Raw genomic sequence first — 27,633 nt, forward strand, 5'->3', positions numbered from 1 at the left:
TGTCTTCACAGAGGGACAGATGTCCCCCACCCCCAAAGATAAAACTGTTATAAACACAGTGAAATAGCACTACGCACCACAAACAAGCTCACGTCAGTCATCATTTACACATCCTAAAAAAAATGGTTTATTTTTCTAGCATCAAAATAAAGTCTTATAATGGATAATGGGTGAGGTGACCCCACAAGGGGAAAGCTGGTACAAGATGGATGGATCGATAGAAAGATCTAACAAAGTAAATAAATGAGTGCACAGGTGGTGAAATGCTGACAAAGACATCAGGTAAACAGTGATAAGTGTAAAAATTCAGGCCTCAGCGTGACTCTAGGTAAGAGGTAGAGGCGGCCCTGGTGTAATAAAGACTGCTCCCAGACGCAAGCTAAAAAGACCCCAGGTCGATGTCCTTTCCTAATATCTTTTGCCCTTACATTTGAAGTTGTGGTTTTGCTTTTAAGACAGGTTATTTAGTGCTTTTAACTCAAATGCGAGGGCTTTTCGCACCTGTAGCGGCAGATATAAATGACACGGGTGAATTTTGTAAAATACCAGCATCTTCAATCTGTCCTTTTTTTTTTGACCTGCTTTGAATTTTCCACTGTCACACACCCCGCCCCCCGACCCACTCCACCCTCTGTCGTCATTGCCAGGATCCAGCAACGCCGGATCACCTGGGCGGGGTCAAGGGAAGAATTGACTTTTATTCAGCAAACAGATAGGAGAGGCACTTATTGCATCGGAATCTATGTTGACAACAGCGTCATAAAATCCACCTATGGAAAATGAGCTACAAACCATAGATTGACCAATGCAGTGATAGAAAACCAGCTGTGAGATGCGGGGGGGGGGGGGGTTGCATTGGAGAATCTGGCCCTTTGTTTTTTTCTCTCAGGTCATTTTCATTTCCATGACGTAGGAAACGGGGTCAAAGTCACTTGATATGGGATAATATCTTTTTATTGGAGGTAAATGGTTCAGTGTGTGCTGGAGGTGCCGTTGGATGTTCTGAAAGACCTGACCTTCACCTTTTCTCTGGCCGCCTCCTCTTGTGGCCTTTACAATAGGTAGTAGATTTTCCTTCACCGCACTTGTTGGTGTGACCCAGTAGGTTGTGGTAAGAGGTCTCTCAGGTGTGTTCAGATGCACAGTGGAGATATGGCGGGTGGGTGTGGACACAGTCTAAACCAGGCCAGTGAAGAAATCATCTTTATGGGGGTTGGTTTGTGGTTTAATGATGAATGACTGGACTGCCATAAATTCATAAAATGACTTGCAGGGACTGCGATCTTTGCCCTCTGTGTTTGTTTAATCATCTGTTGGTAACCTATGAAGTCTGAGATGAACACGGATGCAGCTCTTTAACTTTCTGTTCTTCAACGCAGCCGGCGCAGCTTCATGTTTTCTTCATCATTGTATACATGAATATTCTTATTTTTTTGCCTTGTACATTAACAGCTGTAGCAAGAACCAGGAACCACGACATCAGTCATGAGAAAATGGCCCTGATCTAATGTGCCTGGTGGAGCCGATGAAGAGCCTTAACCTGAGCTTGACGTCATGATTGCAGGAAATGAATGCTGGGAAACTTTTATGATTTGAAATTGAAGTTCTTCAGTTCTGTGAATCATTGATAAACTTCTTAATGATAAACAGATAAACTGACCAATGGCCTGACTTTTTGGGCAGGGAACCTGCTGTAGCACGTACGGAGTCCTTGCAGGCGTGGCTTGTGACGCCCGAGCCCTTGTTATATCAAAAGTTCCAGGGCACTCAAAACGCTCACTCCCTCACTACGCCGGACGTTTCTGCGATGGCTCAAGCCTTCAGATTTCTCCTGGCTCTTTTGCTTCTCTTTGCCTGTTCTGGTAGGTGGCTTTTAAATGCTTTCAAATCAAATTCTACCCTCTTTTTTTCCAGGAAAAAAATCCATTTGTCTTAAAGAAATGTTTACAACATTCTATTATGAACCATACCAATAAACCATGAAGATGTTATATATGCTAATATTAAGAGGATTTTATTAGCAGATGGCTCAGTTCAAGTTCCTCATCTATGATAAAACATTTTAAGTTTATTCTTTATTTAGAATTAACACTTGTAATTTGGAATGGCTTGAATTTGTTTTAATGATGCTGAAATAATTCCATTCCCTGTGGAACAACAGGCGGAACTACTGCCCAGTCATCAACTGGAACTCCCACCAGCACATCAGCTGTAACTACCACCAGTGCATCAGCTGTAACTCCCACCAATGCATCAGCTGTAACTACCACCAGCCCATCACCTGTAACTACCACCAGTGCATCAGCTGTAACTCCCACCAGTGCATCAGCTGTAACTCCCACCAATGCATCAGCTGTAACTACCACCAGTGCATCAGCTGTAACTCCCACCAATGCATCAGCTGTAACTCCCACCAGTGCATCAGCTGTAACTCCCACCAGTGCATCAGCTGTAACTCCCACCAGTGCATCAGCTGTAACTCCACCAGTGCATCAGCTGTAACTCCCGCCAGCACATCACCTGGGAACACCACCAGCCCAACTACTGGGCCTGTAGTAACTACTCCACAACAAACCACTCCGCCTCCAAGTAATTCATCTTGTTTTGAGTTGTTCCGTGTTTTCTGGGCCAACGCTGCATGCTGTCCAGGTTGCTAATATTTTCTTATTCCATATTCCAGATGCTTGTTCCTCCCAACCCTGTGGTCGTGGAGCCACCTGTGAAAACCGGGGGGAAGACTTTGTATGTCTGTGTTTACCCGGCGATTTCTACAATAACAATACCAATAGTTGTGAGGCAGGTGAGTGGCTGCACTATTTGTCAGCTAACGTGGAATAATGAAGAATTTAACAGCCAATTCAACCATCTCACGCTATATTCAACCATCAAAAGATGACCTTTGTTTCCATTTCAGCCAAAGTTTTCCCCGGAGAACTGGAAATTCAGAATTTACTTTTCAATGAATTGCTGACTGATAAGACATCAGAACGATTTAAAACCACCTCAGCAAATGTTTCACGAGACGTGAGTTTTTTCTTTTTGTTCTTTCGTGACCTCTATTATTCGCTAGTATTTGTTTGTGAAATTCACTGACGTTTGTGTAACTCACGCAAATCTGTTCGCATGTAATCTGAAAAACCCAGATCGAAGGAGTTTTCGGCAGAAATGAAGGCTACCTTACATCCATAGTACTTGAATTCCGGTAAGTCGCAGCGACTGCTCTTTTCCAGGATGCACATTTGCTACATTTCCAGCGTTTGTTTTCAATGACATGTTATGACGGTTTGTCTTTTTAGTCAGAGAACTCGGAGTAGTCGTCAGGCGGGGGCTGCTATAGCATCTGTGCAGATCATCTTTGGCCAGACTGCCACCATCAACAAAGATGGCGTTGTGAATCAGTTAAAAAACTGCAATAACTGCACAACTGTGAGAAATGGAACATTTACAGGTAAGTTTATTTGATGTGTGTCCTCTCCATATTTTTTATTTTATTGTTACCCAACACTGTTTGAGATCAGCCTCACATGGATGTTTCTGTCTTCTTTTTCTTAATTAAACACTCATCTTTGCCCCTGTCGTTATATAATACTATCCTCTGCCAGTATGTAGAGATATACAGGATCATTTCGTGCTTTAGTGTCTTTTCACCAGAATTCACTCACTGGTTTCCAAATGTCAGGTTCTGTAGTTTACCCATGTTTCAAGTGATTTCAAGATGCTTTTTTTTAAAATGAAGGATAACTCTTAAAACCTGGAAGGCTAATTGTTTCTGTTTCCTTGTAAAGCTGCTGGTCTGTGCAGTTCCAATACCTGTGATGTGACGACCACAACGTGTGAAGATGGTGATGATGGAAACTATACATGCAGCTGTCTGGATGGGTTTTTTACCACAACCTTCACGAATGACAGAATGTGCATTGGTAAGAACCATGTGTGTGTGTAGGTGTGAGTGTGTGTGTGTGTGTGTGTGTCTGTGTGTGTGTGCGTCTGTGTAACATGCATTGTTCTGTCTCCTTTGGCAGCTTGTCCAAGTGGCCAACAGTTCGTGAATAACGAATGCGTAGAGTGAGTGCCATAAAAAAGTCACTTCAATCTGTAACGTCGCATGTTGTCCAAAGATTGTTGAAAAACCTTCTCATCTTCTTCTCTGTCAGCTGTCCGTTGGGTTATTCTGGATTTAACTGTGGTGAAAGTGAGTATCCAGCCTGTCGGTGGGGAAAACAGTAGCACGGAGTGTAGCGGTTTAGCATTAAAGACTTTGTGTTTAATCTGTGCACTATAACGACAGTTACACTCACCTCTCTTCTCCTGGATTTCCCTGTTATCAGACTGGGAGCTGGTGTTGCTAATCGTGGGTCCCGTGCTGGGGGGGCTTCTGCTCATCACACTCATTCTTCTGATAACAGTAGCAGTCAGGTCAGTTTCTCATCTGCCTATTCATCATTATAGTGTTGTTGGAATTTACTGTACACTTGTATGGGGTCGAAGTAACAGGCCACTACACATCTCTGATCCTTTCAGATCGAAGAAGCACCGCAAGGCCAGCAGCACTGCAGACATTGGAACACCCTTCATCAGCCACCAGTCCACCAAGGCCCCACTGATCAATGGCAGTAAAGGTGTGCCGGCCGTGGCTGGAGTGCCGAGTATCCCACGAGCCACAGCTCACAACAGCCCGTACAGCAGTACCAACCTGGAGATGATCCCAAGCAACAGTCAGCAAAACCTCATTACCAATGGGAGGAACTCGGTGAGTGTGCCTGAGCGCCAAACCATCCAGCACGGTCAGAACTTTTGGATTTTCTCAAATGAAAACTCTCTTTTCCTTTTAGAGGCACCATGAAGACTATGGCCAGAGTCGACCTCAGAACAACCCCTACTCTCAGATTCGCCCCGTGAGCAGCTCATACACCCCTAACCAAGGCATCGTGAACCCGTACTACAAGAATGACAGCAGATAATCCTCTTCCAGCAGCAATCCCAGTCCTTCCAGAACAATGCCATAATGGTGAAAGGTCTGAATAATGAAGACAAAAAATTACTTTTAAAAATGTAAAAGCTTCATCATGTCACACACGCCACCTCTGAACAGCATTTTGCACTTAATAATCAATGATAAGGAGAAGGGAGATTGTAAAGATTTGACTTTGCCTTTTTGCAAATTATAGGGTGGAACATGTAAGTGATCCATCACAATTGATATTAAGAATAAAAAAGTGTTTTAAGCTTGTCAGTCTTAGCTCAGTTTTGTGAGTGAAATGAGAATATATATATATTATTTAAATAATTGAATGTATTTGTCTTTAATTTTAGCCTGTCTGTGATATTTTAGTTTGTTGTTGGTAGTTTGTCTTTTTTGTTTGTTTTAATGTTGAAACTCCTTGTTGTTCTGTTCTATTTAACTGAGGTGATGGCGGATATATTCAGTGACTGTCAGGACATGATCGAAGCCAAGTATGCAATGACAATAAAAATACATTTCCAATAGTTATTGTTTGATGTTTTTTTGTTCCTCAATAGATGGGTTGAATTTTAAATCATTTATTTTAATTATGACATCCACACATCAAGTACACAATACTGAAAGTGCTGCTTTCACATTGAACTTTCTTCCATCTAACATTTTATATAATCAATAATAGTGTTAGGGACCAGTGTATTTTTCTTCATTTTGGAGTGAGGGACATAACTATGGGCGCCGGTCCAGTTGCACCCTTGCAGTCTGTTTTCTCACCGCTACAAGCACAGGTTTGAGTCCTGGTCTGGAAGGATGGGGCCCGTCTCTCCAAAAGGTTGTAGTCCAGACGTGGGTGACAGTGTCCTCTGCTACAGTAGGTAACAACAGTCTGAGAGGGGACAGGGGTCAGGAATTTGACTACTGTACAAAATCCAAAGATTAAAGAACGCAGCTGCGGAAACGCTGGTTCTTTATTGAAGAGGATTTCCTGCGATATGAATTAGGACGGACTGTTGGATGAAAGTCGTCTTTTTATTGGACTTTGTCATTGATTGTTTGGACTGAACCGGACGGTTTGCTAACATCGCGTCCGACAGGAGGAACATCAGAGAACATCAGACCGTGAGTTACCATTTTACACGGAACACAGACACTTTGAAGAGCAGACATCGGTGCGGAGGATCTTAAAAATGTTTAAGTTTGATCGATCTCGCGGAGTCACCTGCCCGCTGCTAGCGCCGGCTTGTTTTTAGCCACGGTGCTAACCTGGGCTCACCTCCGTGTGCTGGCACGGGGCCTAGTGTGGCTGTCCCCCGGCTCAGGCTGCGGGCATGATGGCGGTGTGTGAGTCCTGCCTCCCCACGGTCTCCAAACTGAGGGAGAGCATCTCCGGGCTCCAGTCCGAACTCAAGGAGAGGGACACATTCATACTCGAGTCATCTGCTGTCGCCTCGACCCAGGAGAAACATATCGCCCGTTTGAGGTCCGAGGGACAGGGTCTGCGGGTCGACCTGCTGGACCTCTCCACTGTTGCCATCTCCCAGGCGAAACAAATCGCCCTCCTGAAGGCATCCGGCGCTGGTGACCGGAGCACGACGGCCACGAATGACACCACCCTGCCATGGACCGGGTCCATCAACGCTGAAATTCCAGCTACAGCACCGGCGGAGTCCTGCCGGCACCGCCAGGGAGCCATGCCCAAGGAGCGGCTCATTCCACCTCCTTCCTCTGCCCCACGGAGTCGCAGGGTTTCATCGCCAGGGACGGAGCAGGAGCCCTCGTGAGCTCAACACCGCTCAAACCAAGGGAACCCTGGTCGGTGGTGGCCAGGGGCGCTGGGGCCCGTCCGTGTCCCCCTCCTCCGCCCCCTGTATCTGCCACTGGATAACAGGTACGATATCCTAAGCCTGCAGGACTTCCCTCCCGTGGGTGCTTGTTCCAGCTCGCCTCCTGGTCCTGTCCGTCCAGCTGGCTCTCACCAGACGAGGAACCAGGGTCAGCCCGCTCGACCTGGCCCTCCGCTACCATCCTGGTCAGGAGCAACCACGACCCGGCGCCACCATCCCCAGGCTCCTCGCCGCCACCCCGCACCTCCAGACGATCAGAGGCGGCCACTCAGGTGCAGCGCACCCCCGCGGTGCTGGTGGTCGGGACCTCAATGGCCAGGCATGTGGCGGTGCACGACGGCCGGACCTTCTGTCATCCCGGTGCCCGTGTTGCGGAGGTTACATCCTCGGCCCTGCAGCTGAGTGCACAGCACCCCTCGGCCTCCACGCTGGTTCTGGAAGCCGGCATCAACGATCTCAAATTTCAGCAGTCGGAGGTTCTGAAGCAGGACTTCATCTCCCTGGTGGACCGTCTGCTGGACACGGGGAAGCGGCCCGCTTCCCCCACCCCGGTACGGTGACGTCGTCACCAGCCGCCTCCGCCAGCTGCACCTGTGGCTGAAGGGGTGCTGCTTGGGCAACAGTAGCCCCTTCGTTGACATTTTGTTGCCTTTTTAAATAGACCCCATCTTTTTAAACGGGACGGCCTCCACCCAAACCACGAGGGGTCCCGGCTTCTATCTTTGAACATTGACTTGACTGTCCGTTCCTGCACTACATCCACCTCCTGACTATTGGTTAGAACACATGCACACCAACACTCTGCCCCCCACTCACACTCACATCTACGCTCACCCCCCCCACGCTGCACCATACATGCCCCTCCACCACTACTCCCATGTCTGCCATCAACATCACAGATCATTCACTCCATTGACACCATCACTTCATACAGACAGAATCCCAGGACTGTTCCCAGACGTGACGGTGCTTTTATTGTTCCTATAAAAAGACACGATGAGCGCACGTCCGGCGAGGACATAAAGATGGCCGTGCTGAACGTGCGCTCTCTTTTAAACAAATCTTTTATAATAAACGATTTAATTTTAGACAAAAACCTTGATGGTATTCTCCTTACTGAGACATGGCTTGGCACTGATGCACCTGCTGTCCTCACGGAGGCTTGCCCCCCAGATTTTAACTTTTTATTTTCTACAAGGGGGGGTAGGAAAGGAGGTGGAACCGCTTCGATAACAAGGACCGAAATGTCTTCACGCGAGGTCTCTTTTAATACGTTTCCATCATTTGAGCATCATGCGTTTGTTTTTAGCAGCCCTCCTATTTTAAGCATAACAGTTTACAGACCACCCCAATACTCCACCTCTTTTATCAGCCAATTCTCGGAATTTTTATCAATCATCTATGCTAAATACAACAGGATTTTAATAACTGGTGATTTTAATCTACACCTCAACAACGCCTCGGACCCAGTGTCCAGAGAATTTTTAAACCTCCTTCACAGTCTGGATTTTAAACAACATGTCACACAGCCGACCCACAACAGAGGGCGCACCCTGGACCTGGTCATAACCTATGGCCTGTCCGTGGGTGGGTCCTCTGTTGTGGATCTGGCCGTGTCTGACCACTTTTGCGTGTTTTTTAACATCACCAGTTTTAACCAGCGGGGGGCCCCTGTGGGAACGGTGGGGAGACGCTACCTGACTCCTGAAGTGGCTGCAAATTTTATCCAGATTTTACAGAGCACTCCTGCAGAAATTTTACCAGCACCGTGTGATTTTATTGTTGACACTTTTAACAATAAATTAAAGTCAACGCTGGACTCTGTGGCTCCACTTGTCACAAAAACTGTAAGAACAAAACGTGCACCACCGTGGAGAAATGAAGAAACTAGAAAACTGAAAAGAACCTGCAGGAGTGCTGAGAGGAGGTGGAGGAAATCCAAACTGACCATTCATAAAGAAATATTTTATCAACACCTCAAAACCTACAATAACACAATCAAGCAGGCAAGAACCTCTCATTTCAAAAAACTAATCTCCAACAATAAAAACAACCCCAAATTTCTATTCCACACCATTGAGCTTTTAACCAATGGTAATTTTAATAGGTGTCCCACAACAACGACTGACACCCTCTGCGAGGCCTTTGCAGACCACTTCAGGAGTAAAATCGATAATATTAGATCCAGTCTTTTATCACAGCAAATTTTAATCACCAACACTCCTGGATCATTGCTTTCACCTGAGGAGACACTGGAGAGTTTTGTCCTGGTTGATGCGAGGACACTTGGTCGAGTTTTCTCCCAAGTTAGGCCCACAACCTGCCTTTTAGACACAATTCCCACACCGTTTTTCAAAACATTTTATGGATTCTTTGAGGAACATCTCTTATATATGGTGAATTGCTCTCTTCAGACGGGTGTCTTCCCCACCTCCTTTAAAACGGCGGTGGTGAAGCCCCTTCTGAAGAAGAGCAATCTAGACCCCAGCGTTTTAAATAACTATCGGCCAGTATCCAACCTACCATTTTTAAGTAAAATTTTAGAAAAACTTGTTTTTAACCAAGTAAATTATTTTTTAAACTCAAATGATATTTTAGAGAGGCATCAGTCTGGTTTTAGGATGAACCACAGTACAGAGACAGTCCTTTTAAAGATTTTAAATGACATCAGGTGTAACCTAGACAACAAAAAGCTCACGGTGTTGGTTCTACTGGATCTGACCGCCGCTTTTGATTCAGTAGACCACCATATTTTATTGAATAGACTGAAGAACCTGGTCGGCCTCTCTGGTACTGTTCTTAACTGGTTCACCTCCTACCTTACTGATCGAAGCTTCTTTGTAAGTATGGATACATGCTCCTCGAGAATCCATGAGACAAGATGTGGGGTTCCCCAAGGGTCAATCTTAGGTCCAACCCTTTTTAATCTTTACATGCTTCCTCTTGGGGACGTCATCAGGAGCCACGGCATCAGCTTCCACAGCTATGCTGACGATACGCAACTGTACATCGCCGTGGCTCCTGATGACCCTGGGCACATCACTATCAAGGAGCAGCACTGCTGTAAGGACATCGAACTGTTAGCCGTTAGCATGAGGCCTCACTACCTGCCGAGGGAGTTCACACATGCCCTCGCGGTGGTTGTGTACATCCCCCCCTCTGCTAACGCTGATGCAGCCTGTGATGTCCTGCTCTCAGCAGTGAGCAGGCTGCAGACACAGCACCCTGACGCCCTCCTCCTCATCTCTGGAGACTTCAATCATGCCTCTCCATTATCTTCTCTGCCCAAATTCACCCAGTACGTCACATGCCACACCAGGGACAATAAAACACTGGACCTCTTCTATGCCAACACCAAGGAGGCATACCGCTCTCTCCCACTCCCTCCCCTGGGCCGTGCCGACCACAACCTTGTACACCTCCAGCCTGTGTACAAACCTCTTGTGCAGAGGCAGCCTGCTGTCACCCGTACAGTGAAGAAATGGTCCGAAGAAGCCGAAGAGGCCCTGAAAGACTGTTTCAACACAACCCTGTGGGATGTATTCAGCGACGCCCATGGGGAGGACATTGACAACCTCACCAGCTGCATCACTGACTACATTAATTTTTGCGTGGAGAACACCGTACCCACCAGGACTGTACGGAGCTTCTCCAACAGCAAGCCCTGGATCACCCCAGACATAAAGGCCCTCCTGAAGGAGAAGAAGAGGGCTTTTGTGTCTGGAGACAAGGAAGAGCTGAAGACTGTGCAGAGGGAACTGAGGAGGAAGATCAGACAGGAGAAGGACAACTACAGGAGGAAGATGGAAAACCAGCTGCAGCAGAACAACATCTGTGGGGTATGGAAGGGCCTGAAGACCATCTCGGGCTTCAAGGAGCAGAAGTCCCAACCTGTGGGCGACCGGGGGTGGGCTAACGACCTGAACTTGTTTTTCAATAGATTTGATCAGGTACCCACCCCTCCCCCAGCCCAGTCTCCTCTGCTGCTACCCCCGCCACTGTCTGTGCCTGCAACCCATTGTTCCTCCTGTCCCCCCTCCTCCCCCTCTCTCATGAACTTCACCCCACACATTCCCGACACTTCACACCCTGGCCCATGCCCATCCCCCCCACCAACACCTCCCTGCTCCAGCCTGTCCCTCACACCACACCAGGTGAGGAAGGCCCTGAAGAAGAACAGGGCCAGGAAAGCGACGGGTCCGGATGGCATCAGCTCCAGGCTCCTGAAGTCCTGCGCAGACCAGCTGTGTGGGATCTTCAGTCACACGTTCAACCTGAGCCTGAAGCTGGGGAGAGTGCCACAGCTGTGGAAGACGTCCTGCATCGTCCCAGTGCCGAAAACACCGCACCCCAAGGAGCTCAACAGCTACAGGCCGGTGGCTCTGACGTCTCATCTGATGAAGACGCTGGAGAGACTCATCCTTGATCACCTGCGCCCACTGGTGAGCTCCTTCATGGACCTGTTGCAGTTCGCCTACCAGCCGAGCATCGGGGTGGACGATGCCGTCATCTACCTCCTCCACACCTCCCTCACTCACCTGGAGAAGGCTGGAAGCACTGTGAGGATCATGTTTTTTGATTTCTCCAGTGCATTCAACACCATCCAGCCCAGGCTGCTGGGGGACAAACTGGAGGTAGCTGGGGTGGATCACCACCTCACAACATGGATTCTGGACTACCTCACACAAAGACCACAGTTTGTGAGGGTGAAGGGCTCCCAGTCAGATCGGCTTCTCTGCAGCACCGGTGTCCCGCAGGGAACAGTTCTGGCTCCTTTCCTGTTCACCCTCTACACCGCGGACTTTTCACACAGTACATCTTCACCTCCAGAAGTTCTTTGATGACTCTGCTGCTGTCGGCCTCATCACCGATGGGGACGATACGGAGTACAGGGAACTTATTCAGGGCTTTGTGGACTGGAGCCTGCGGAACAACCTCCAGATCAACGCTGGCAAAACCAAGGAGCTGGTGGTGGATTTCCGCAGGCGTAACAACCCCCCGCCTGCACCAGTGAACATCCTGGGAACGGATGTTGACGTGGTGGAGTCCTACAAGTACCTGGGTGTTCACCTAAACAATAACCTGGACTGGACACACAACACAGACGCCCTGGTCAAGAAGGGCAACAGCAGACTGTTCCTGCTCAGGAGGCTGAGGTCTTTTGGAGTACAGGGACCCCTCCTGAGGACTTTCTATGACTCTGTGCTGGGATCAGCCATCTTCTATGGGATTGTCTGCTGGTCCAGTAGCATCACGGACAGGGACAGGAAGAGGATGGACAGACTGGTAAGGAGGGCCAGCTCTGTCCTGGGATGTCCCCTGGACTCAGTGGAGGTGGTGGGAAATGGGAGGATGATGGCTAAGCTGTCATCCATGTTGAACAACACGTCCCACCCCCTACAGGACACCCTGACAGCACTGGGCAGCTCCTTCAGTGAGCGGCTGCTCCACCCTCGCTGTGTGAAGGAGAGGTATCGCACATCTTTCCTGCCGGCTGCTGTCAGACTGCACAACAAACATAACGCCCGCTAGCACAATCTGAATATTATATATTCTGATATGTATATTGTATTCACCCTCTGTACTATGTACAGGTATACAGAGGCCGAGTATCCATTTATCTGGATTATTGTAAATATACATCCTCTTTGTATATTCCATTTGATTCCTATTTGATTTTATCTTATTTTTCTCTGAGTGCTCTTGTTGCTGTTGTTGCACTGTAAATTTCCCCGTGTGGGACAATAAAGGACCTGAATCTGAATCTGAATCTGAATGACACAGGGCCAGTTGATGCCCTTTTTAACTGTATTCTAGATATCCAGTCATGGATGGCAGAAAACTTCCTACAGCTCAACCAGGACAAAACAGAAGTCTTAGTTATTGGTCCTGAAGGTCAGAGAGAGAAACTTTTTCCAAAATTAAAGGATTTTAAGCCATCTCAATCTGTAAAAAATCTGGGTGTGATCTTTGACTCTGAGCTTAGTTTTATCCCACACATCAAAAACATAACAAAGGTGGGTTTTTACCACCTGAAGAATATAGCCAGAGTCCGCCCGTTTCTCTCTCAGGCCAGCACGGAGGTGCTGGTGCACGCTTTTATCTCTTGTCGTTTAGATTATTGTAGTGCCCTGCTCTCTGGTCTTCCCAAAAAGAGCATCACCAACCTACAATTATTACAAAACTCAGCTGCACGAGTGCTGACGAGGACCAGAGGGCGGGAGCACATCACACCGGTTTTAGAATCGCTGCATTGGCTACCCGTGCGTTTCAGGATCGATTTTAAGGTTCTTTTATTAGTTTATAAATGTCTTAATGGTCTTGGCCCGACTTATTTATCTGACCTGCTTTTATTCTATCAACCCTCGAGGTCCTCTGGCACCGGCCTTTTAACCATCCCACATGTAAGCTCTAAAACGCACGGGGAAGCGGCCTTCAGTTATTATGGTCCCCGACTGTGGAACAGCCAGCCGGAGAACCTCAGGGCCACAGAGACTGCTGAGATTTTTAAAAAGAGGCTCAAGACACACCTTTTTAATCAGGCCTTTAATTGATTTTCTGATTATTTTCAATTTATTTTATGTCTTCATGCTGTCGCGGAATTTTTAGCCGTTTGGAGAAGAAAAACTATTAATCTAAGTTACTGCGTAGGAGATGGTTTTAATCCAGTCAGTCGGTCAGGATACACACACCGAAGCATGCGGAGAGATCTCTGCTCAATGTATACAGTTCTGATCTTATATAGTTGAAGGCCCGCCTCTGAGGTGCAGACGTCTTCACAGCGGGTGTTCCGGCTGGCGCAAGAAGTTGAATGACTGAGGATGTCCCCCCCTCAGTCCTTTGACGCTGGTCTTCCTTCAACCTTTGTTTCCATGTAAATGAATGAGGAACCAAATGGATTCCGTCTGCTCTCCCAGTCTCCATCACACCCTTCCTTTTGTTCTCAATTTACATTTCACAATAGAATACCATTTCAATTTCCTCCTTTTGTATACAATTTACATTCCACAATCAAATTCCATTTCAATGCTTCTTTATGTCTTATCCTTATTTTATTTGATACTTTTACTGTTTTACTCCCTCAGTTCTTAGTCTCTCAGTTTTTAGTCTTTCACCTTTTATCCCATTTACTGTTTTAGTCTGTTTTAGTCTTAGTACTGTTTTACTACTTCAATTCTTAGTTCCTCAGCTTTTAGCTTTTATACCTTTTATCCCATTTACTGTTTCAGTCCTTCAGTTTTTAGCTCCAGTGTCTCCTCATGGTGTTTCCTCATGGGGGCCTGCCAGGCTGGGAGATGTTTCCGGTCTACCACTGGGGGTGCTGTCCCGTGGACAGCTCTGGCCTGGGTGGTTAGGGGGGCTCTGTGCTTTGGTGTGGAGCCTCCGGTCTGTCCGGGTCGGGCTGGTCTTTGTGGCGGTACCGCCTGTGGTCACGGACCGTGACCTCCCTCGGCCTGGTGGGCCTCCAAAGGTGGCGTCTCCTTCGCCTCAGGTCTCGGTGCCCAGCCATGTCTCAACTTGTCTAAGCTTGTTTGTGTGTGTGGATGTGTGTGTAAGTGTGTTGTATGCGTGTGTGTGTGTGTGTCCTTTTCTTGATTCTCTTGTTCTCTTTGCTGTTTTTATCCTTTGTGAGGCACTTTGTGCTACCTAGCGTATGAAAAGTGCCATATAAATAAAGATTGATATTGATATTGATACTGTTGGGATGGCTGGACGGCCCTCTCTCCAACTACAGCCTCAGATTACTTGGTCATCTTTACACGTCTTTGGCCCCGTCGGGCAGATTTGGGTGGCAACTCAACATCCTGCTATTGTGTACTCTCATTACCTCAGTTAAATCAATATATTTCTCTTTTCAGGATATTTTTGAGAACCAGTTATGTCTTGGGAGACAGCAGAGGTTGCCATAATGTTCCATAACATTTACAATAACCAATGTTAGTGTATGATGACACATCTGTGTTCAGTATCGGTTTCCCGAGTGTGTCCTCCATTTCTTGGATCGATGGACTGCAAGATTAAATCATAAAATCCTTTTTCCTTTTTCCACATCAAATGTAACTCCCACTAGCACATCAGCTGTAACTACCGCCAGCACATCAACTGGAACTCCCACCACCCCATCAACTGGAACTCCCACCAGTCCATCAACTGGAACTCCCACCAGTCCATCAACTGGAACTCCCACCAGTCCATCAGCTGGAACTCCCACCAGTCCATCAACTGGATCCCCCGCCACCCCATCACCTGGGCCTGTAGTAACTACTCCACAACAAACCACTGCGCCTCCAAGTAATTCATCTTGTTTTGAGTTGTTCCGTGTTTTCTGGGCCAACGCTGCATGCTGTCCAGGTTGCTAATATTTTCTTATTCCATATTCCAGATCCTTGTTCCTCCCAACCCTGTGGTCGTGGAGCCACCTGTGAAAACAGGGGGGAGAGACTTTGTATGTCTGTGTTTACCCGGCGATTACTACAATAACAATACCAATAGTTGTGAGGCAGGTGAGTGGCTGCACTATTTGTCAGCTAACGTGGAATAATGAAGAATTTAACAGCCAATTCAACCATCTCACGCTATATTCAACCATCAAAAGATGACCTTTGTTTCCATTTCAGCCAAAGATTTCCCCGGAGAACTGGAAATTCAGAATTTACCTTTCAATGAAGCGCTGAATGATAAGACATCAGAACTATTTAAAAACGCCTCAGCAAATGTTACACGAGACGTGAGTTTTTTCTTTTTGTTCTTTCGTGACCTCTATTATTCGCTAGTATTTGTTTGTGAAATTCACTGACATTTGTGTAACTCACGCAAATCTGTTCGCATGTAATCTGAAAAACCCAGATCGAAGTAGCTTTCACCGGAAATGACGGCTACCTTACATCCACAGTACTTGAATTCCGGTAAGTCGCAGCGACTGCTCTTTTCCAGGATGCACATTTGCTACATTTCCAGCGTTTATTTTCAATGACGGTTATGACGGTTTGTCTTTTTAGTCAGAGAAGTCAGAGAGTGTTTTTTTCACGGGAAGGGGGACCCATGTTGCTTCTTCGGGCTGTGCCCGGCCGGATTTGACTTTTATTCAGCAAACAGATAGGAGAGGCACTTATTGCATCAGAATCTATGTTGACAACAGCATCATAAAATCAATCTATGGAAAATGAGCTCCTACAAACCATGGATTGATCAATGCAGTGATAGAAAACCGGCTGTGAGATGGGGGGGGGGTGGTGTTGCATTGGAGAATCTGGCCCTTTGTTTTTTTCTCTCAGGTCATTTTCATTTCCATGACGTAGGAAACGGGGTCAAAGTCACTTGATATGGGATAATATCTTTTTATTGGGGGTAAATGGTTCAGTGTGTGCTGGAGGTGCCGTTGGATGTTCTGAAAGACCTGACCTTCACCTTTTCTCTGGCCGCCTCCTCTTGTGGCCTTTACAATAGGTAGTAGATTTTCCTTCACCGCACTTGTTGGTGTGACCCGGTAGGTTGTGGTAAGAGGTCTCTCAGGTGTGTTCAGATGCACAGTGGAAATATGGCGGGTGGGTGTGGACACAGTCTAAACCAGGCCAGTGAAGAAATCATCTTTATGGGGGTTGGTTTGTGGTTTAATGATGAATGACTGGACTGCCATAAATTCATAAAATGACTTGTAGGGACTGCGATCTTTGCCCTCTGTGTTTGTTTAATCATCTGTTGGTAACCTATGAAGTCTGAGATGAACACGGATGCAGCTCTTTAACTTTCTGTTCTTCAACACATATTCTTATTTTTCTGCCTTGTACATTAACAGCTGTAGCAAGAACCAGGAACCACGACATCAGTCATGAGAAAATGGCCCTGATCTAATGTGCCTGGTGGAGCCGATGAAGAGCCTTAACCTGAGCTTGACGTCATGATTGCAGGAAATGAATGCTGGGAAACTTTTATGATTTGAAATTGAAGTTCTTCAGTTCTGTGATTCATTGATAAACTTCTTAATGATAAACCGATAAACTGACCAATGGCCTGACTTTTTGGGCAGGGAACCTGCTGTAGCACGTACGGAGTCCTTGCAGGCGTGGCTTGTGACGCCCGAGCCCTTGTTATATCAAAAGTTCCAGGGCACTCAAAACGCTCACTCCCTCACTACGCCGGACGTTTCTGCGATGGCTCAAGCCTTCAGATTTCTCCTGGCTCTTTTGCTTCTCTTTGCCTGTTCTGGTAGGTGGCTCTTAAATGCTTTCAAATCAAATTCTACCCTATTTTTTTCCCAGGAAAAAAATCCATTTGTCTTAAAGAAATGTTTACAACGTTCTATTCTGAACCATACCAATAAACCATGAAGATGTTACATATGCTAATATTAAGAGGATTTTATTAGCAGATGGCTCAGTTCAAGTTCCTCATCTATGATAAAACACTCTCTCACTCACTCACTCATTCATTTTCTACCGCTTGTTCCTCCACTGAGGGTCGCGGGGGGGCTGGAGCCTATCCCAGCACAATGGGCGGAGGCAGGGTACACCCTGGACTGGACGCCAGTCAATCGCAGGGCTAACACATACAGACAGACAACCATTCACTCTCACACTCATACTCACACTCACACCTACGGGCAATTTAGAGTTTCCAATAAGCCTAATCCCCAATCATGCATGTCTTTGGACTGTGGGAGGAAGCCGGAGTACCCGGAGAGAACCCACGCAGGCACAGGGAGAACATGCAAACTCCACACAGAAAGTCCCCAGCCTCAGTGCCAACCGGGGATCGAACCCGGGGCCTTCTTGCTGTGAGGCAACAGTGCTAACCACCACACCACCGTGCCGCCCCTATGATAAAACATTTTAAGTTTATTCTTTATTTAGAATTAACACTTGTAATTTGGAACGGCTTGAATTTGTTTTAATGATGTTGAAATAATTCCATTTCCTGTGGAACAACAGGTGTATCATCAACTGTAACTCCCACCAGCACATCAACTGTAATTACCACCAGCCCATCAACTGGAACTTCCGCCAGCATCAACTGGAACTTCCGCCACCCCATCAACTGGAACTTCCGCCACCCCATCAACTGGAACTTCCGCCACCCCATCAACTGGAACTTCCGCCAGCACACATCAACTGGAACTTCCGCCAGCACATCAACTGTAACTTCCGCCACCCCATCAACTGGAACTTCCGCCACCCCATCAACTGGAACTTCCGCCACCCCCCCATCAACTGTAACTTCCGCCAGCACATCAACTGTAACTTCCCTTCCGCCACCCCATCAACTGGAACTTCCGCCGCCACCCCATCAACTGGAACTTCCGCCACCCCATCAACTGGAACTTCCGCCACCCCATCAACTGGAACTTCCGCCAGCACATCAACTGGAAATACCACCACCCCATCACCTGTAACTCCCGCCAGCCACATCAACTGGAACTTCCGCCACCCCATCAACTGGAACTTCCGCCACCCCATCAACTGAACTTCCGCCACCCCATCAACTGGAACTTCCGCCACCCCATCAACTGTAACTTCCGCCACCCCATCACTGGAACTTCCGCCACCCCATCAACTGGAACTTCCGCCACCCCATCAACTGGAACTTCCGCCACCCCATCAACTGGAACTTCCGCCACCCCATCAACTGGAACTTCCGCCACCCCATCAACTGAACTTCCGCCAGCACATCAACTGGAACTCCCGCCAGCACATCAACTGTAACTTCCGCCACCCCATCAACTGGAACTTCCGCCCCCCCATCAACTGGAACTTCCGCCACCCCATCAACTGTAACTTCCGCCAGCACATCAACTGTAACTTCCGCCACCCCATCAACTGGAACTTCCGCCACCCCATCAACTGGAACTTCCGCCACCCCATCAACTGGAACTTCCGCCACCCCATCAACTGGAACTTCCGCCAGCACATCAACTGGAACTTCCGCCACCACATCAACTGTAACTCCCGCCAGCACATCAACTGGAACTTCCGTCAGCACATCAACTGGAACTTCCGCCAGCACATCAACTGGAACTTCCGCCACCCCATCAACTGGAACTTCCGCCACCCCATCAACTGGAACTTCCGCCAGCACATCAACTGGAACTTCCGCCAGCACATCAACTGGAACTTCCGCCACCCCATCAACTGGAACTTCCGCCACCCCATCAACTGTAACTCCCGCCACCCCATCAACTGGAACTTCCCGCCAGCCATCAACTGGAACTTCCGCCACCCCATCAACTGGAACTTCCGCCACCCCATCAACTGGAACTCCCGCCAGCACATCAACTGGAACTTCCGCCAGCACCCCATCAACTGGAACTTCCGCCACCCCATCAACTGGAACTTCCTTCCGCCAGTCCATCAACTGGAACTTCCGCCACCCCCATCAACTGGAACTTCCGCCACCCCATCAACTGGAACTTCCGCCGCCAGCACATCAACTGGAACTTCCGCCACCCCATCAACTGGAACTTCCGCCAGCACATCAACTGGAACTTCCGCCACCCCATCAACTGGAACTTCCGCCACCCCATCAACTGGAACTCCCGCCAGCACATCAACTGGAACTCCGCCAGCACATCAACTGGAACTTCCGCCAGCACATCAACTGGAACTTCCTCCGCCACCCCATCAACTGGAACTTCCGCCAGTCCATCAACTGGAACTTCCGCCAGCACATCAACTGGAACTTCCGCCACCCCAACTACTCCACAACAAACCACTCCGCCTCCAAGTAATTCATCTTGTTTTGAGTTGTTCCGTGTTTTCTGGGCCAACGCTGCATGCTGTCCAGGTTGCTAATATTTTCTTATTCCATATTCCAGATGCTTGTTCCTCCCAACCCTGTGGTCGTGGAGCCACCTGTGAAAACCGGGGGGAAGACTTTGTATGTCTGTGTTTACCTGGCGATTTCTACAATAACAATACCAGTAGTTGTGAGGCAGGTGAGTGGCTGCACTATTTGTCAGCTAACGTGGAATAATGAAGAATTTAACAGCCAATTCAACCATCTCACGCTATATTCAACCATCAAAAGATGACCTTTGTTTCCATTTCAGCCAAAGTTTTCCCCGGACAACTGGAAATTCAGAATTTACCTTTCAATGAATTGCTGACTGATAAGACATCAGAACTATTTAAAAACGCCTCAGCAAATGTTACACGAGACGTGAGTTTTTTCTTTTTGTTCTTTCGTGACCTCTATTATTCGCTAGTATTTGCTTGTGAAATTCACTGACATTTGTGTAACTCACGCAAATCTGTTCGCATGTAATCTGAAAAACCCAGATCGAAGTAGCTTTCACCGGAAATGACGCCTACCTTACATCCACAGTACTTGAATTCCGGTAAGTCGCAGCGACTGCTCTTTTCCAGGATGCACATTTGCTACATTTCCAGCGTTTATTTTCAATGACATGTTATGACGGTTTGTCTTTTTAGTCAGAGAACTCAGAGAAGTCGTCAGGCGGAGGCTGCTATAGCATCTGTGCAGATCATCTTTGACCAGACTGCCAGCATCAACAAAGATGGCGTTGTGAATCAGTTAAACAACTGCAATGACTGCACAACTTTGAGAAATGTAACATTTACAGGTAAGTTTATTTGATGTGTGTCCTCTCCATATTTTTTATTTTATTGTTACCCAACACTGTTTGAGATCAGCCTCACATGGATGTTTCTGTCTTCTTTTTCTTAATTAAACACTCATCTTTGCCCCTGTCGTTATATAATACTATCCTCTGCCAGTATGTAGAGATATACAGGATCATTTAGTGCTTTAGTGTCTTTTCACCAGAATTCACTCACTGGTTTCCAAATGTCAGGTTCTGTAGTTTACCCATGTTTCAAGTGATTTCAAGATGCTTTTTTTAAAAATGAAGGATAACTCTTAAAACCTGGATGGCTAATTGTTTCTGTTTCCTTGTAAAGTTACTGGTCTGTGCAGTTTAAATGTCTGTGATAAGATGACCACAAGGTGTGAAGATGATGATGGAACAAGTACATGCAGCTGTCTGGATGGGTTTATTCCCACAAACTTGACTGACAGCGTGTGCACTGGTAAGAACCATGTGTGCGTGTAGGTGTGTGTGTGTGTGGTGTGTGTGTGTGTGTGTGTGTGTGTGTGTGCGTCTGTGTAACATGCATTGTTCTGTCTCCTTTAGCGGCTTGTCCAAGTGGCCAACGGTTCGTGGATAACAAATGCGTAGAGTGAGTGCCATAAAAAAGTCACTTCAATCTGTAACGTCGCATGTTGTCCAAAGATTGTTGAAAAACCTTCTCATCTTCTTCTCTGTCAGCTGTCCGTTGGGTTATTCTGGAATTAACTGTGGTGAAAGTGAGTATCCAGCCTGTCGGTGGGGAAAACAGTAGCACGGAGTGTAGCGGTTTAGCATTAAAGACTTTGTGTTTAATCTGTGCACTATAACGACAGTTACACTCACCTCTCTTCTCCTGGATTTCCCTGTTATCAGACTGGGAGCTGGTGTTGCTAATCGTGGGTCCAGTGCTGGGGGGGGTTCTGCTCATCACACTCATTCTTCTGATAACAGTAGCAGTCAGGTCAGTTTCTCATCTGCCTATTCATCATTATAGTGTTGTTGGAATTTACTGTACACTTGTATGGGGTCGAAGTAACGGGCCACTACACATCTCTGATCCTTTCAGATCGAAGAAGCACCGCAAGGCCAGCAGCACTGCAGACATTGGAACGCCCTCAATGAGCCACCAGTCCACCAAGGCCCCACCGATCAATGGCAGTAAAGGTGTGCCGGCCGTGGCTAGAATGCCGAGAATCCCACGAGCCACAGTTCACAACAGCCCGTACAGCAGTACCAACCTGGAGATGATCCCAAGCAACAGTCGGCAAAACCTCATTACCAATGGGAGGAACTCGGTGAGTGTGCCTGAGCGCCAAACCATCCAGCACGGTCAGAACTTTTGGATTTTCTCAAATGAAATCTCTCTTTTCCTTTTAGAGGCACCATGAAGACTATGGCCAGAGTCGACCTCAGAACAACCTCTACACTCAGATTCACCCCGTGAGCAGCTCATACACCCCTAACCAAGGCTTCGTGAACCCGTACTACAAGAATGACAGCAGATAATCCTCTTCCAGCAGCAATCCCAGTCCTTCCCGAACAATGCCATAATGGTGAAAGGTCTGAATAATGAAGACAAAAAATTACTTGAAATGTAAAAGCTTCATCATGTCACACACGCCACCTCTGAACAGCATTTTGCACTTAATAATCAATGATAAGGAGAAGGGAGATTGTAAAGATTTGACTTTCCCTTTTTGCAAATTATAGGGTGGAACGTGTAAGTGATCCATCACAATTGATATTAAGAATAAAAAAGTGTTTTAAGCTTGTCAGTCTTAGCTCAGTTTTGTGAGTGAGATGAGAATATATATATATATATATATTATTTAAATAATTGAATGTATTTGTCTTTAATTTTAGCCTGTCTGTGATATTTTAGTTTGTTGTTGGTAGTTTGTCTTTTTTTGTTTGTTTGTTTTAATGTTGAAACTCCTTGTTGTTCTGTTCTATTTAACTGAGGTGATGGCGGATATATTCAGTGACTGTCAGGACATGATCGAAGCCAAGTATGCGATGACAATAAAAATACATTTCCAATAGTTATTGTTTGATGTTTTTTTGTTCCTCAATAGATGGGTTGAATTTTAAATCATTTATTTTAATTATGACATCCACACATCAAGTACACAATACTGAAAGTGCTGCTTTCACATTGAACTTTCTTCCATCTAACATTTTATATAATCAATAATAGTGTTAGGGACCAGTGTATTTTTCTTCATTTTGGAGTGAGGGACATAACTATGGGCGCCGGTCCATTTGCACCCTTGCAGTCTGTTTTCTCACCGCAACAAGCACAGGTTTGAGTCCTGGTCTGGAAGGATGGGGCCCGTCTCTCCAAAAGGTTGTAGTCCAGACGTGGGTGACAGTTTCCTCTGCTACAGTAGGTAACAACAGTCTGAGAGGGGACAGGGGTCAGGAATTTGACTGCTGTTGGGATGGCTGGACGGCCCTCTCTCCAACTACAGCCTCAGATTACTTGGTCATCTTTACACGTCTTTGGCCCCGTCGGGCAGATTTGGGTGGCGACTCAACATCCTGCTATTGTGTACTCTCATTACCTCAGTTAAATCAATATATTTCTCTTTTCAGGATATTTTTGAGAACCAGTTATGTCTTGGGAGACAGCAGAGGTTGCCATAATGTTCCATAACATTTACAATAACCGATGTTAGTGTATGATGACACATCTGTGTTCAGTATCGGTTTCCCGAGTGTGTCCTCCATTTCTTGGATCGATGGACCGCAAGATTAAATCATAAAATCCTTTTTCCTTGTTCAGCTGATCCTGGTTGATTGCCGGCCAGTATCGCTGTCTTGTGTGTCAAGTGTTTATGGCTGTGACTCTGTGTTTACAGTCTCCAGGAAATGGTAGCTTTTTGGTTGTTTGTGGCCACAGGTGTCATGTGACATTGAACAATTATCACACATTAGACACCTCATTGCCCAAATAATGCCCCTGTGTTGTTCTCTTCCTCATATTTAAAAAAAAGTACATAGTGGGTTCATCCTAATGGTTAAAAAACGTAGGTAAATGTTTCAATAACTGTCAAATAATACAAGGTAACAGGATGGTGCACAATAACAGTAAATAGTAGCATGTCTCCATTATATGGCAGTTACTTCCTGCTTGTTACACAGACAGACAGACAGACAGACAGACAGACAGACAGACAGACAGACAGACAGACAGACAGACAGAGAGGGGGAGAGGGGATGACAGACAGAGACAGAGACAGAGACAGAGACAGAGACAGAGACAGAGACAGAGACAGAGACAGAGAGGGAGCGGGACAAGTTGGTGGTTCCATTCTGTCTCTTTGCCACTAGAGGGAAACAAACACATCCTGTAAAAATTGATTGTAAAACCTGCGTTTCGACGGCATCTCTCACTTATGAAACAAAAAATCACGAACATAAGAAAAAACAGGTGCAAATGTGATTCTGTTCATATAAAAATATATAGAAATAAAGCATAAAATGAGACAATAATGTGTTTAAGATGATGCGTTATACCTTCCCATTGATCTATAGAGAAAAACCTATAGAATCATACGGAAGCCCAGCAAGAACATTGATCAGTTCTAGAAACCATCCACGAGCACAGCACTGATGGCACTTTGAAGAAAACATAAATCACATATTAAGCTGCAAATAATGGGAACATTTAATAAACCTATTCCTTATCTCTCAAACATTCAATCAAGATCAACTCAACATTTCCAAATGAGCAACAACAATGGGGAAACAGTATAAATTACATTGTATTGTGTAATACCCATCGCACACACATCGTGTTCTCATCTCTTTGTGAGGACTTTCATAGCCATAATGCATTACCCAGCTCCTGACCCTAGCCTCACCCAATCCTGATCTCAACCTTTAAACAACGTCTTAACCCTCAAACAATCCTTTGTGAGGACCAACCAAAATGTCCTCACTTGGTTAGTAGAATGAGAATTCTGGCACTCAATATGCAGCAAGTACACGAACACACACGCTCACACCTTTTATAGAAATGAATGTGGATGGAATTAAAAGCAATAGTTTAATGTTGGAGCCCCAAATTTATGTCAAAATATGAACTAAAGCAGATGAGTCCGCTCAAATTGAAATATATTACATTTCATGTAAGTTACAAATATTTATTTTAAGGTTTTCTCAAGGTGTGTACAACTGAGACAGTTTTTGAGGATTGAGACAGTTTTTGAGGACTGAATAAATGAAGGAGACATCAAACTTTGTGTTTCTCCATTGGGGACTTCATTCGAATTATAAATTGTGTCAATGTGTTTTAAATGGGTGGGGGGAGAGAAGGCTATTGAAAATGAATTTCAGAAATTCATACTGTATATAATCACACAGAGCTACATTCCTGTTTCAGAGATGATTAGTTGTATTTTCTTGCTGATGTAGACAACATAGCAACAGGTGAAAGTTCATTTTGGGGGAAGTTTATGTAAAAGAGCGAGCCATAAAGAGCCGCGTCAAAGCGCCTGATCACATTATTGGTGCGCTGATTGCTCCAGACTGCACATCTCAGTCCAGCTCTACCGATTTAGTCCAGCATGAGTGTATGAATTGTTTTCGTTTATTTAAGGAATCATGGGCCTCACCGCTCTTCATCTTTTTGCTCTTCTACTGCTCTCAGAAGGAATAGGAATTCATGTGGTTAAAGGTATTTGAATATTTTCCATATTCTCAGTGTGTCGAAAAGTATGATGATTAATTGACTTTATAAAGTTTTTATGAAGATTTTAAATAGAAAGGTGGACATGATGCAATTATTTTGCCTAAGAAATGTATATTGCAGAGCAGAGAATAGAATCAGTTTGGTATGATTGGGATGACCTGCTGAATGCATCATTTCCAATGTTCGCTGCTGAATCAGACATCAGTTATGGCTTTGAAATGATGAGTTGGATGCTCCAAGATCACAGGATGATAAGTTCATCCTGGAGATGGTGAAGAATTAACTGGTCTAGATGACCAAATCACATGATTTAGGGTTAGCTGTTGCACTCTGTATGGTCCCAGCTGTCATAAACACGGTCATTCATTCGTCAAGGAAACAGTAAAACAATTATTTCATTTTTTTCTTTGTCTGTGGACATCTGACATTAAAATGCAATTATAGCTGAGTGCATTTTGAACGTGTGAATCATTATCTGAACCTCTGTGCACTTTTTAACAGGAAGTTGTGAAAATACAGAGTTCCAATGTGCTAATGGACAATGCATCGACAAAGACTGGAGGTGTGACGGGACAAAAGACTGCACAGATGACTCGGACGAACTGAACTGCCGTGAGTGTTGTGACCAGCTACAATAAACCTTGTTTCTGGTAACAAAAACAGATTAAAAACAAAATCTCCGTTGTTTTGGTTGTTGCAGCGCCCCCGTCTTGCTCCTCACAGGAATTTAAATGTGTGACAAGCGGCGAATGCATCTCTTTGGGATTTGTCTGTGATGGAGAAGATGACTGCCTCGACGGCTCAGATGAACAAAGAGCTTGTGGTACGTGAGATACAGAATTGATGCGTTTTGGGGAAGATGCACCCTCTGTTGTAGGAGCCGGGAGCTTCTCGTTTAATTCAATGATGGTGATCTGGACACAGGTGATCGAACCTGCAGCTCCGACCAGTTCACCTGTCAGGAGGGTCAGTGTGTCCCTGCCAAGTACAGATGTGACCGTGTGAAGGACTGTGTGGACAATTCGGATGAGAACAACTGCCGTAAGATTCCGCATCCAAATATAACAGTTACACACATTAAAATGTGAGATTCACCTGGTGAGGCGTGCTGTCATCTAACGATGGGTACGTTCACATTTCAGAAGAATTTACAACTGAAATCTTTCCTCTTTTTCTTAAAATTGCAGAGTATCCACCTTGTACGGAGAGGACGTGCGCTAATGGGGCCTGCTACAACAACTCTCAGCACTGCAATGGGCTGCAGGACTGCAGAGACGGCTCTGACGAGTCCAACTGCAGTGAGTGAAGCAGACAGACTAATTAAAGGTTTAATTGGCAGAAATAGTTTTGTAGCTATTTGTTGCCATTGGAACTGGTTTATCACTGTCACTACATGGATAAGTATGGTAAATGTTACCATTTGCTCCAAGTCCTAGACCACATGATTGTGATACCGCAATCAACAAACATCCAGTGAGCTTGCAGCAGTTTCTGATATCAAACGTGTCCGAGTACTTTTAATTCTGTTCATTGTTAACCATAAAACGGTCACTGCTCCTTTGTTTGTTGATGTCTTCCTATTCATTATTTAATTATTAATAAATACATCTAAATGTGAGTGTTTTTGTTTCACCCAGAAATATTTAATCACTTCCTAAATTCAGAAATCTTCTCTGTTTAATCAGCCAATCAACACTGTCCCATTCATCAATATCAATGTGCAAATGGCTTCTGCGTCCCACTGTCCTTCGTGTGTGACCACTGGGACGACTGTGGGGACAACAGTGATGAAGAAGGCTGTGGTGAGTAACAAAAGCGCATCCCAGCCCATCACGTTGCTCCTGAATAAAGCAAAACTAAAAAGGTTGAGAAATGATTTGTCTACTTATCAGTGTACCAGAGCTGCAGGGGTGATGAGTTCACATGTTCCAGCGGACGCTGTATCCCTCAGCGCTGGGTTTGTGATGAGTTCAATGACTGTGGAGACTACAGCGATGAAAAAGGATGTGGTGAGTCTTGCTGTAAGAAATAGCTAAAAGTTGAAATGGTGAGCTGCTTTGTGATTGAATAATTAATCACATGGAACAATTGGATTCTTCAAAAGATGTAAAGGATTTCAATTAATAATATAGCCACATCTCTTTTGTGCGGATTGCAGACAGCAACTCTCGGGACTGTTACCCCGGTGAGTGGGGATGTCCTGGCTCGACAGTTTGTATAACACTGGACAAAGTGTGCGATGGCAAACCAGACTGTCCAGAAGGAACCGACGAGACCAACTCCACAGCGCAGCAAACCTGTGGTAAGACCCACAGGTGGAGAGGAGAAGCACATGGAAATACACAGAAAACACATAAAACCACAGAATACGGGAAATATATTTGCTTTCCTGTTCATCTTATAACTTGTCTGAAATTGCTCAAGTGAGATCTGATCACATGAACGTTCCATCTTAACAGCTCTGTCACAAGGGCGCACATTTAAGAGCCAGAATTTAGGATCTATTATCACTTTTATAGAACTAGGCTGTAACAGTAGCTCTGAGCCTTGC

General features: G+C 45.8%; 3 protein-coding genes and 1 long non-coding RNA gene across 4 annotated transcripts in view; 3 read left to right on the plus strand and 1 right to left on the minus strand.

Moving 5' to 3' along the window:
• The first annotated feature begins 966 nt into the window (after positions 1 to 966).
• Positions 967 to 5,487, plus strand: LOC130533760 (mucin-13-like). The gene is made up of 12 exons (XM_057047448.1): positions 967 to 1,061; positions 2,162 to 2,589; positions 2,681 to 2,800; positions 2,915 to 3,024; positions 3,144 to 3,202; positions 3,297 to 3,448; positions 3,786 to 3,920; positions 4,023 to 4,065; positions 4,155 to 4,192; positions 4,329 to 4,416; positions 4,522 to 4,750; positions 4,833 to 5,487. The coding sequence occupies exons 1-12, from the start codon at positions 967 to 969 to the stop codon at positions 4,959 to 4,961; spliced, it is 1,626 nt and encodes a 541-aa protein (XP_056903428.1). The 3' UTR covers positions 4,962 to 5,487.
• Positions 5,488 to 17,233: 11,746 nt separating this feature from the next.
• Positions 17,234 to 17,616, minus strand: LOC130530884 (uncharacterized). Its single transcript, XR_008951940.1, has 2 exons — positions 17,391 to 17,616; positions 17,234 to 17,280 (listed from the first exon to the last, which is right to left on the minus strand). It is a non-coding gene; the product is annotated as an uncharacterized LOC130530884 (long non-coding RNA).
• Positions 17,617 to 19,252: 1,636 nt separating this feature from the next.
• Positions 19,253 to 22,428, plus strand: LOC130530877 (uncharacterized). The gene is made up of 12 exons (XM_057042413.1): positions 19,253 to 19,338; positions 19,506 to 19,521; positions 19,613 to 19,732; positions 19,847 to 19,956; positions 20,076 to 20,134; positions 20,229 to 20,380; positions 20,718 to 20,846; positions 20,951 to 20,996; positions 21,086 to 21,123; positions 21,260 to 21,347; positions 21,453 to 21,681; positions 21,764 to 22,428. Exons 7-12 carry the CDS (start codon positions 20,753 to 20,755, stop codon positions 21,890 to 21,892), a joined length of 624 nt encoding a protein of 207 aa, XP_056898393.1. The 5' UTR covers positions 19,253 to 19,338; positions 19,506 to 19,521; positions 19,613 to 19,732; positions 19,847 to 19,956; positions 20,076 to 20,134; positions 20,229 to 20,380; positions 20,718 to 20,752; the 3' UTR covers positions 21,893 to 22,428.
• A 2,498-nt stretch (positions 22,429 to 24,926) lies between these two features.
• Positions 24,927 to 27,633, plus strand: part of lrp2b (low density lipoprotein receptor-related protein 2b) — a 29,179-nt gene continuing 26,472 nt past the window's right edge. Inside the window, exons 1-8 of the mRNA XM_057028822.1 lie at positions 24,927 to 25,067; positions 25,584 to 25,694; positions 25,783 to 25,905; positions 26,007 to 26,123; positions 26,270 to 26,380; positions 26,768 to 26,884; positions 26,975 to 27,091; positions 27,241 to 27,384. Coding sequence (XP_056884802.1) covers positions 24,995 to 25,067; positions 25,584 to 25,694; positions 25,783 to 25,905; positions 26,007 to 26,123; positions 26,270 to 26,380; positions 26,768 to 26,884; positions 26,975 to 27,091; positions 27,241 to 27,384 — 913 coding nt within the window. The 5' untranslated portion in view covers positions 24,927 to 24,994. The remainder of the gene's footprint in view (positions 25,068 to 25,583; positions 25,695 to 25,782; positions 25,906 to 26,006; positions 26,124 to 26,269; positions 26,381 to 26,767; positions 26,885 to 26,974; positions 27,092 to 27,240; positions 27,385 to 27,633) is intronic.

Source organism: Takifugu flavidus, chromosome 1, assembly GCF_003711565.1.
Source record: "Takifugu flavidus isolate HTHZ2018 chromosome 1, ASM371156v2, whole genome shotgun sequence".
Classification (NCBI taxonomy): domain Eukaryota; kingdom Metazoa; phylum Chordata; class Actinopteri; order Tetraodontiformes; family Tetraodontidae; genus Takifugu; species Takifugu flavidus.

Coding starts and splice junctions, on each gene's coding strand:
- LOC130530877 (XM_057042413.1), top strand. CDS start 20,753: ATGACCACAAGGTGTGAAGATGATGATGGAACAAGTACATGCAGCTGT. Junction 20,847..20,950: donor GACTGACAGCGTGTGCACTG/GTAAGAACCATG, acceptor TGTCTCCTTTAG/CGGCTTGTCCAAGTGGCCAA. Junction 21,682..21,763: donor TTACCAATGGGAGGAACTCG/GTGAGTGTGCCT, acceptor TTTTCCTTTTAG/AGGCACCATGAAGACTATGG.
- LOC130533760 (XM_057047448.1), top strand. CDS start 967: ATGGTTCAGTGTGTGCTGGAGGTGCCGTTGGATGTTCTGAAAGACCTG. Junction 2,801..2,914: donor TACCAATAGTTGTGAGGCAG/GTGAGTGGCTGC, acceptor TTTCCATTTCAG/CCAAAGTTTTCCCCGGAGAA. Junction 4,193..4,328: donor TGGATTTAACTGTGGTGAAA/GTGAGTATCCAG, acceptor CCCTGTTATCAG/ACTGGGAGCTGGTGTTGCTA.